The sequence below is a fragment of the Larimichthys crocea genome, chromosome XIX (assembly GCF_000972845.2).
Source record: "Larimichthys crocea isolate SSNF chromosome XIX, L_crocea_2.0, whole genome shotgun sequence".
Classification (NCBI taxonomy): Eukaryota; Metazoa; Chordata; class Actinopteri; family Sciaenidae; genus Larimichthys; species Larimichthys crocea.
Window position 1 is genome coordinate 99,513 of NC_040029.1, and position 10,800 is coordinate 110,312.

The following is a 10,800-nucleotide window of genomic DNA, read 5'->3' on the forward strand; positions in this document are numbered from 1 at the left end:
CTGTAGCTAATTTCCCCGTTCATGACAACTGTACTGAGGGTGAATTTATATACAACTCACCTGTTCACATTATATTAAGGCTTAAAGTTATGCAGGATTAAGAGCGTGGACCAGGCGTCATTTAGTCAGACGATCCATATCTTTACCTATTTTTAGATTAGCTACGAGGAGACAAGAGGCAGGATGCGACACGCCATATCTCAGTCTGCAATGTAATAAAATAAAATGTTAATTTTCGAATGATGGCGTAATGCGCCCACCACTTTTAGTTGCACAGTGCTGCGACCTTTGAGCCAGGCAGAAGTAGAGAGTGTTTATACTGTTTGCTTAGGTTGGGCAGGGTCGGAGTGCAAAGAGACGACAGCTCTGTTGAGACGATCACAGTCGATTTCCATCTCTTTATAGACGTATATACTCCTGAACAGCTTGGATATGTAGCTATTCTCAGCATGTTTCTGGTTTACAATGCGATGACGTCAGATCACCTGACACTAGACTGATACATCTGGCTTTTCTTTTTGAGTCTCAATCACCTGAAATGTTTTAACATGCTGCACTTTTATTCCAAGTTCCTCTTCTCTACTGAGCCATGACTCTGTCCTTTGTGTTCAGAAGGAAGCTGACTAAAATATCCTCCTGAACCGCCGCGTGAAGAGTCATTTCTCGTGTTGCTTGCTTTATAATGTTATCATCGTTCCCCCATCCCTACGCATGTGAATATATCACAATTTCCACCAATCACAGCGTCGAAAAGTCACAAATGTGCACAACACAGTCACATTTCATGGCAAAAAACTTATTTTTTAGAGCATTTTAAAGGGTTTTTATGCAGGATAAAGTAGTATTTTAATTGTACGGTAAAGCACTGTAATCTTTCATGGCAAAACTTTTATTTTATTTGGTATTTTCATGTCAATTTTATGGCCAAACATCATTTCTTTTGATGGAAATCTTGTATTTATGTGGTAAATGTGAAACGTGAAATCAACAGTAATATCCTTTTACCGTAAAAACATGTTCTTCTAATGCTTTGTCAGAAATCTTCGGGATTTTTTAGATGTATTTTCTATCATTTGAATGATGAACTTTTAAGTTTTGTCCTTTTACAAGCCTGTTGCAGCTTTTAACACATTTTTACAGTGAAACAAGTCTGTAAGGCGTCCCTTCAAAGTCAATTTAATAAGAAAAACAACTGTAATGATGAATTTAATTTGGAATATAAATAAATCTGAAGACAAACATGCTGTAATTGCTGCATTTAGAAGCAGTCGAGGCTCTCAAAAAACTAAATGACTGACAATAGTGCCCTGTCTCTACATCAGAGCCGATCAATCATTTACAGTTATGATATGACCGGGGAACTAGGTTGTGTAACTGGGTTATTGATGGCAGGATGAGGAAGAGTTTGCATGCAGCTGCATCTGTAATAAAAAAGAACGCTTCCTGTTCAGTCAGGCGACTCAACAGAGCGGCACACAGGTAGGTTGACTCTAAAACCTGCAGTCTCTAAAAGATTAGAGTACGGAAAAGTGTGTGTATTATATAGTTTTATATTTAGAGATATAGTTAATATAGTAATATGAGTTATCTGATGTTTTTTCTCGTGTGTGTGTGGAAAAATGCTAATGATATATGATATTTTCTGCTTGTTTCTTAATCCTTATTCTATATTTTTTAATCATGCACAAGAATTAAGACATTTAACTAGTGATATGATTTTGACAAAACACTGGAGTAGTTGTTGAGAAAGTTCGTCTCCTGTGGTTTATTCCCCTCAGGTTAGAATAAGGAAACTATTTTCTACTCCTGCTGGTAAATATATAAAATAAACTATTTTAGCTGAAGTCACGATATTGTACGTTCGTCATAACATCGTAAATCTTTACTCGTGATGGCCTCATATTGTCCAGACGCACCTGGAAACTATATAAATGTTTTCCCACCATTAAGAGGTTGCAGGATTTGTCAGACTAACTCAATAAAAACACAACAGATTAATCCAGATCATTGCTCTTGTATGTTTCAGGTCATGTTGTTTCTGCTCCTGAACACCTGTCTGTGTTTCTTTGCTCCCAGAGGGAGATACAGGTGTTTGCCAGGTAACCCAGGTGACAGAAGAGGACGGCGAGGGAGCCGCAGCCACAGAGATGAAGTGCGACTTTCACCGTGATCTCCTGATGATGGTGGGGTCAGGTATTCCTCTGTAACGCCTCCACTGCTATGGCCTACCTCACTCACACCGCCCATGCCCAGCTCTGCGCCCTGTGGCTGAGCTGCCTTGGCTGGACGCTCACCGCCGTGGCCCTGGGACTCATCCAGTGGAGGGTTTGGCTGGTGTTTGACACGGAGGTCATCAGCTCGGGGGTGGCCTGGGTGGGCATCTGGCGGACGTGCTTCAACAGCCACACCGTGGTGACCCCAGGCTTTAGGATCATGCACTGCAAGTACATCAGCCTGACGGAGGCCTTCACGCCGCCGGAGATCGTGGCAGGTCAGGTTCTCATGCTCCTGTCGCTGCTCGTGGGGCTTTGTGGGAACGCTGGCGGTGTTTACGCCTTGAGGAACGTCACTTTTGGGATGAAGAACTCGCGGATCCGTTTGGCGTTCCTCACAAGCGGGATGCTTTGCCTGTTGGCCGCCGCGATGTCACTCATACCTCTCGTGTGGAACCTAAACTCGGTGGTGACCAATCAGACAATTAAGTTCCCGCCTGAGTTTAAAATGCCCAGGGCTCCTGATGCTCAGCACGTGGGGTCTGGCATCGCAGTCGGGATGATCGGGGCCATCCTGATGATCGTCTCTGGGATCACTTTTTGCATGCACAGGTTACCTGCGAGGTCTGTGAGAGAAGAGGTTCACCTGGACTCACCTGGGACCAGCAACCAGGGGGCTTTAACAAGCTCCAGGGGGGTAGAGAACCTGGCGTTTGAGTCTCACTTGTGATGAGTTTGACTCGTGTAAAAAAAACTTTCTGCATCAGCTTTCGCTCCGTGATCCAGCAGCCGATATATACGTGATTGATTTGATTTTATTATCGCTTTGGTGACTGATCTAATTTGAAGACCTGGAGGAGGATGAAGTGAATGACTCATCACTTTTAAACTGAAGTTTCTGTTTTGTTCACGTCTTCAGCTGCAATAAAACGAGTTTACCGCGAAAGCTGTGCTGAAATCTGACTGATCTTTCTCACTTTGCTCTCTAAAAAAACTTGACTTCTGTCTGAGTGAAACACCTTTAAAGCACTGTGGTGTGAATGCAGATTGTTTGCCAGCTCCTTTCTCCTCACTCAGCACCTTCAGAGCCTCTAATTGGGGGAAACAACACGGTCGTATTCTCTGGAGGTTTTCGCACTTTGTGACTCTTTAAATTTACAAGCTTTGAATGTTTTAGTACAAAATGAGGCTGACAATCCTCCGTTTAATCTCTTAAGTACTGTATATGAAGCAGATTTTCACATACAAGGAGTTTGTTCTGGTGTTTTGGAGCATAGCAAACATTAAATTAAAATATAAGGAAGATATAAAACTAGAAGATATAAATCTAAAAGATCATTTTCTTGGGGTGGAGGTTGAAAATCTACGTAGAGGTCAACAAATTTCCTGTCGTCGATGTTTTTTTACAGGCTAATAACAGAATTTTCCTGTCGTCGATGTTTTTTTACAGGCTAATAACAGAATTTTGACAATTTTGTCTCACAGATACAAGGCAGTTCATAGGAATATCACATCCTAGTATCTTCTGTAACATTTCGTGCTCCGTTTTCCAGAATTTACAATGTTTTGACTCTTGATCCAGCTTGTAAACTCAACATTCTCTCCACCGTTGGTAGATTTGGACTCTTGACCTTGGGCCTGAGATTTTTATTCCCATTTTCTTGGGAATTTAAAGGAACTAAGTATCTTTAAAAGTTATCATATTGCCTTTTTTAATGAATTTACACTTCGCTGTGTGGACACAAACTGCGGGATCTGTAGCTGTTAGAACATGAAGCGATAAAAAAAGAAAACTCCCAAACACTTTTCTTAAATATTTTATTCAAAAAAAAACAAAAAAACTCATCTCCAGAATTTCAAACCATCTGTATCAACGTTCCTCTAATGATGAACAGTCCCATCACCTCACTGATAGATCAGTGTTATGGCTCATATCACCTGTCTGTCTACCTGTCTGTCTGTCTAAGGGGGGGGGTTTGGGTGGAGTTCACCGATGCACAAAGTTAAGACGGTTACAGTCGGCCAGTTTGAGGAAAAATCCAATTGAGGGGAGCTTTGTTTTATTTTGAAAAACTTCCTTTAAAGCCTTGACAAACAGTAGAGACGGCCGCAGTTCAACCATCGTCCACTGCAGCTTCCACGAAGGTGGAAACAACCAAACTCACAACAACAGACATCACTTGTTGGTTGTTTCATCCTTCAGGGAGTTCGAATCCAATCAGGGGGGCTGCTGAAGATCTCAACCTTCTCGAGGAACTTTATACAGATTTAAAAAGTAGCATTCCAAACACAAGAAGAAGAAGAAGCGTTATAAACAAAGCCACACGTCATCTGTCTGATCTAGGAACACCGTGCGACTGTCAGCGTATATATTCAGATACATCACAGAATGAATCCCTCAAGTATAAATAAAAGACGACACTGGAGATACAACATGGCATATCATTCAAACACACTCTAATACTGAATACAACATATACAAGTAAAGCACAATTATTTAAAATGTGTTTTCTTAAAATCTCACCATAATCAGCTCAATTATCTCGATTTTACAATTTTTCACGAGGGTGCACTTCGTCCGATTGTGGCAGTACAGAAACAAAACGTCGAGATAATGAGAGACCGTGCAGTGATCCAGCCGTTTATGAGCACACACTGTGTTCAAGTCAAACCCTCCGGCCCTGAACGTCTCACACATGGTAGATTTACGTGGACGTAACCGCGTCTTTAGGCATCTGACTTGGTGCGCCCAACTCCTCTGCAGACTTTTTTTTTTGTTTTTTTTTTTTAAACCAAAACGATAAATAGATGCCAGTTTTCAGTCACTGATTTTAAAAAACAAAAACAAAGGAACAGTGCATCCAAAAATCTGTCTGCTCAGCCGACACGGCCTCCTCCATCAAATATTTCAGGATGATTCACCAAAAAATGCACCTCCAGTTTTGCTTGTAAGCTGCATAGAAGACGCCGCATCTTGTCAGGCAACGTCCAGAACAGGGGGTGCAGAGCGACAACTAAAAAAAAATCTAGAAGATAAACCAGTAAATATTCATGTTTTTGTGTCTGTGGTGTTTTTTCTGGCAGAAAAGCACCGAGATGAAGTGCCTTGCTGCACCTTTTTACGACTCATGCCGTCACCGCCGATATCGTCGACAGCGCCGCTCATTAACAGACAAAAAAAAATGAGCTTCTCAAGTGACAATGGTTGCCCGAAAATGAGCGACAGCGACGACACCGGCTGTGCAAAATGAGGTGTGAGTCCTCTAGACACAAGCCGAAATTACAGGAGGGGTTCGCAGACGTTTTCCGTCATTCGTTTCTGGCTTTAAAAGCTCTAAAAGATTAAAAAACGTGTTCACGAAACAGGACTTTTCTTGGGCGAACTGTCCCTTTTCAAAGCAGAGTGTTCCTTATGTGCATCTGCAGACAAAACTAAACAAACTAAAGTTTTCCGGAGGGTGTAAATTTGGGTGCAACGGTTGCGTTGAATGCTATTGCTCGACGACGTGAGCAACTTCAGAGACCCGCTTCGTCCTTACCTCAGTCCGTCCACCCTCCCCGCCCTCACACATGGAAGCCCTGATAAAAGTCGTTTTTTGATCCAGATGGTTTGAAACGGAACAAAAAATACGTAAATACATACAAAATAAAATACAAAAAAAAAAAAAAGAAGAAGAAGAAACAAAAATAAAATTTTTAGAAATGCAGGAGGTTTAATCGTTCCAAAGTCCACCGGTCTGTTCTTGATACACCTCGATGACGTCCTCGTCCTCCATCCCCAGCTGATGTGAACACACAGCAAGAGGAGAGACGCGTGTTAGTAAGAGAGTTGCGGCTTTTTACATACGAGCTGCATTAACAGACGTCAAGACGGACGGACAGGTTTTACCTCTTTTGGAGTTTGGTTGTCTGCGATTCTCTGTCCCTCGAACAGAAACCTTAGCGTGCTCGCCGGGACGCCCTGCAGGAAGAAGACGGATCAGACATGACGACATCTGTCTCAATTATCACTCTGTGCTTTCTAACTCCTGTGTGTGCAGACTGACGGGGAGCGGCTTTGTCTCCTCGTACCTGTCTCTGGCTGTAAGATTCCTTCAGCTTCTTCAGATGTGTCGTCATTTTCACCTTAAAGTGGATTTCGCTGCTGTCCTGTGGCCAGAAAAACAAAACAAAAACAAAGCGATGACGAGGAGGCAAAAGACCACGGCGTTTAGTTTTCAACACTATTCCCTCGTGACAGAGATTTCTTCTTCTGATATCAGACAGCCAAATAAACACAGAGTGTTGTGTACGCAAAAAGCTGGACATCGTTGCCGACCATCGTCCCGATCTCCCTCTCTACCTTTAAAAACCTCCAGCTCTTCAGAGAACGAACAACTGGACGTGATAAATCTAACCCTTAAAGAGTTGGCACTAGGGATGTAACGATGCATCGTGACACGTTTAAAAATCGGTACAAACGCGTGACGATTCGCACTGGATGACAGAAAAAATGGGTCGCGATTCTTTGCGAATGCGAGAGAAGTAGGATATGTTCTTTTTCTTACGTTATCTTAAAAACAAAGTCACTGGTTGGTGATTCATTTGTTCAACGTCAGACGTCAAAGTCACGTCACTACATAGATATGGAGCACAGAGCGAGGAAAGTAGGGCTGCCACGATTAGTCGATTAGTCACGATCATCGTCGACAACTAATTAAGTAGTCGACACATCGTTTTTTGTTTAAACTTTGCTTTTCTCTCGAAACTGCGGCTGCAGCTTCCACTGCCGCGTCTTCCTTCCTGTCACATACACACACATGCGCAGTAGCGGTAATCGGCGTCAGGCCTGACTGTACCGTAAATGATACCATAACCCCGGCCGCTTCGGGAATTCACGATGTTGCGATTTGCAACTTCAACGCAACTTCAGTGAATCCCCGTGAGGGGTTTTTCCGCAACTTCCGTGCAATCTGCCCGGGGGCTTCAACTCGGCGGGTCAGGGACGGCTGCACGGTGCGGGAGGATTTCCTCGTGGGACCTCTCCCCAGCGCTAGCTGGCCTCCGCCGGGCGCATTTCCTCCGCGGCGGCTCTGGGTCGGCATGGAAAGACTCGGGGGCAAGGGTGGCTCACGGCTCCATCCGCGAGGTTTACAGCGCCCGCCCACTTGTCCCTCTCCAGGACAGTGAATTTACGTATGACCCGATTAGTCGATTAATCGAAAAAATAATCAGTGATTAGTCGACTATCAAAATAATCGTTTGTGGCAGCCCTAGAGGGAAGACGGTAGAAAATAGCTTTGAAACAGAGGACACACCTGTGTGGCGGCATTTTGGATTCCCTATATACACAAATACAACCGTGAGAAACTGACAGACAAAACCAAAACAGCAGGTAAATAATACAAGAGACTGCGACATATAGCGGCAACACGAGCAACATAAAGTAACGTTACGCCACCTCGAGAGGAAAACTGCACATCACACCAGTTTACTGTGAGATCGTTTCTAAAGAAAGGAGATATTTGTCATGTGTTTTGTTGTTTAAGATGGAAGTCGCTTTAACTTTTTACAAGCGAACACAAACTGTTTGAGAGTTTCTGTAAAGAAAACACCTCAGATTTTTCTTCCTACGAATAAAAAGATCATTTTATCTGGTCTGTGGCTCATTTTGATTAAAAAAATAAATAAATCGTGAACCGTATCGAGTCGTGAGTTGAGTGTATCGTTACATCTCTAGATATCAACAAACACAGAGTGTTGTGTACGCAAAAATCTGGACATCTACCTTTTAAAAACCTCCAGCTCTTCAGCGAACGCCTCCTCTCCAACACCACCAACAAGTGATAAATCTACCCCTTTAATAGTTGGCACAGCTTTCTTATCGCACTGCACCTTGATCGTTCCCTTTCAGATTTTGAAGCTTTTCTTATCGCTCATGCTCTGATTGATCCAGAATCAAGTTTACAGCCAGTTACAGGAATGTGACTCGGTGCAGCTGTGGCAGGATGAACATTTAGTGTTGAAACAGGAGCTGACGTGCAGGTGTCTGACAGTAAATGTTTTTGTTTTGCAGGCTCACCTGTCCGATCACCTTTAACTTGATGTACTCTCCGTCCTTCTTGTCTCCTCCGTCTTGGCTGGATGGTTGTGACAGGAAGGCAGCCGCAGTTTCTAAAAAAAAAAAAAAAAAAAAAAAAGATGCGTCGACTACTTAATTAGTTGTCGACAATTTTGTTCGTCAACATAATCGTGACTAATCGACTAATCGTGGCATCCCTACTTCCCTCGCTCTGTGCTCCGTACCTACGTGGTGACGTGAGTCACGTGACCTTAACGTCTGACGTTGAACAAATGAATCACCAACCAGTGACTTTGTTTTTAAGATAACGTAAGAAAAAGAACATATCCTACTTCTCTCGCATCCGCGAAGAATCGCGACTAATTTTTTCTGTCATCCAGTGCGAATCGTCACTCGTTTCTACCGATTTTTAAACGTGTCACGATGCATCGTTACATCCCTTGTGCCAACTCTTAAAGGGTTAGAATTATCACGCCCAGTTGTTCGTTCTCTGAAGAGCTGGAGGTTTTTAAAGGTAGAGAGGGACGCCCCTGATCTGGAGAACGGGACGATGGTCGGCAACGATGTCCAGCTTTTTTGCGTACACAGCACAACACTCTGTTTATTTGGCTGTCTAATCTATCTGTCACGAGGGAATAGTGTTGAAAAATAAACGCCGTGGTCTTTTGCCCCTCGTCATCGTTTGTTTTTGTTTTGTTTTTTTTGTTTTCTGGCCACAGGACAGCAGCGAAACCACTTTAAGGTGAAAATGACGACACATCTGAAGAAGCTGAAGGAGTCTTACAGCCAGAGACAGGTACGAGGAGACAAAGCGAGACAGGCCGCTCGCCGTCAGTCTGCACACACAGGAGTTAGAAAGCACAGAGTGATAATTGAGACAGATGTCGTCATGTCTGATCCGTCTTCTTCCTGCAGGGCGTCCCGGCGAGCACGCTAAGGTTTCTGTTCGAGGGACAGAGAATCGCAGACAACCAAACTCCAAAGAGGTAAAACCTGTGTCCGTCGTCTTGACTTCGTTAATGCAGCTCGTATGTAAAAAGCCGTGACTCTCTTACTAACACGCGTCTCTCCGCTTGCTGTGGCACATCAGCGGGGATGGAGGACGAGGACGTCATCGAGGTGTATCAAGAACAGACCGGTGGACTTTGGAACGATTAAACCCCTGCATTTCTAAAAAATTTATTTTGTTTCTTCTTCTTCTTTTTTTTTTTTTTTTGTATTTTATTTTTGTATGTATTTACGTATTTTTTGTTCCGTTTCAAACCATCTGGATCAAAAACGACTTTTATCAGGGCTTCCATGTGTGAGGGCGGGGAGGGTGGACGGACTGAGGTAAGGACGAAGCGGGTCTCCTGAAGTGCTCACGTCGTCGAGCAATAGCATTCAACGCAACCGTTGCACCCAAATTTACACCCTCGGAAAACTTTAGTTTGTTTAGTTTTTGTCGCAGATGCACATAAGGAACACTCTGCTTTGAAAAGGGACAGTTCGCCCAAGAAAAGTCCTGTTTCGTGAACAACGTTTTTTAACTCTTTTAGAGCTTTTAAAGCCAGAAACGAATGACGGAAAACGTCTCCAAACCCTCCTGTAATTTCGGCTTGTGTCTAGAGGACTCACACCCATTTTGCACAGCCGGTGTCGTCGCTGTCGCTCATTTTCGGGCAACCATTGTCATTTGAGAAGCTCATTTTTTTTTTTGTCCGTTAATGAACGGCGCTGTCGACGATATCGGCGGTGACGGCATAAGTCGTAAAAAGTGGCAGCAAGGCACTTCATCCGGTGCTTTTCTGCCAGAAAAAAACACACAGACACAAAAACAGAATATTTACTGGTTTATCTTCTAGATTTTTTTTAGTTGTCGCTCTGCACCCCCTGTTCTGGACGTTGCCTGACAAGATGCGGCGTCTCTATGCAGCTTACAAGCAAAACTGGAGGTGCATTTTTTGGTGAATCATCCTGAATATATTGATGGAGGAGGCCGTGTCGGCTGAGCAGACAGATTTTTGGATGCACTGTTCCTTGTTTTGTTTTTTAAAACAGTGACTGAAACTGGCATCTATTATCGTTTTGGTTTAAAAAAAAAAAACAAAAAAAAAATCTGCAGAGGGGGCGCACCAAGTCAGATGCCTAAAGACGCGGTTACGTCCACGTAAATCTACCATGTGTGAGACGTTCAGGGCCGAGGGTTTGACTTGGATGGCTGGATACTGCACGGTCCTCTCAATCAACGTTTTGTTTCTGTATGCCACAATCGGACGAAGTGCACCCTCGTGAAAAATTGTAAAATCGAGATATTGAGCTGATTATGGTGAGATTTTAAGAAAACACATTTTAAATAATTTGTGCTTTACTGTATATGTTGTATTCAGTAAGAGTGTGTTGAATGATATGCATGTTGTATCTCCAGTGTCGTCTTTTATTTATACCTGAGGGATTCATTCTGTGATGTATCTGAATAATACGCTGACAGTCGCACGGTGGTTCCTAGATCAGACAGATGACGTGTGGCTTTGTTTATAACGCTCT

At 43.2% G+C, this 10,800-nt stretch overlaps 2 protein-coding genes across 3 annotated transcripts in view; one reads left to right on the forward strand and one right to left on the reverse strand.

Moving 5' to 3' along the window:
• The first annotated feature begins 1,071 nt into the window (after positions 1-1,071).
• LOC104938459 (claudin-34) lies at positions 1,072-3,152 on the forward strand. Of its 2 annotated transcripts, XM_027291756.1 has the most exons (3): positions 1,072-1,479; positions 2,077-2,657; positions 2,703-3,152. In XM_027291756.1, the coding sequence occupies exons 2-3, from the start codon at positions 2,221-2,223 to the stop codon at positions 2,941-2,943; spliced, it is 678 nt and encodes a 225-aa protein (XP_027147557.1). In that variant the 5' UTR covers positions 1,072-1,479; positions 2,077-2,220; the 3' UTR covers positions 2,944-3,152. The 2 variants fall into 2 exon arrangements, with proteins under 2 accessions (XP_027147557.1, XP_010753154.1); XM_010754852.3 differs by having other exon boundaries at positions 2,077-3,152.
• An 892-nt stretch (positions 3,153-4,044) lies between these two features.
• sumo1 (small ubiquitin like modifier 1) overlaps positions 4,045-10,800 on the reverse strand; it is a 10,875-nt gene continuing 4,119 nt past the window's right edge. Inside the window, exons 3-5 of the mRNA XM_010754853.3 lie at positions 6,285-6,362; positions 6,103-6,174; positions 4,045-5,995 (exon numbers count right to left, since the gene is read on the reverse strand). Coding sequence (XP_010753155.1) covers positions 5,927-5,995; positions 6,103-6,174; positions 6,285-6,362 — 219 coding nt within the window. The 3' untranslated portion in view covers positions 4,045-5,926. The remainder of the gene's footprint in view (positions 5,996-6,102; positions 6,175-6,284; positions 6,363-10,800) is intronic.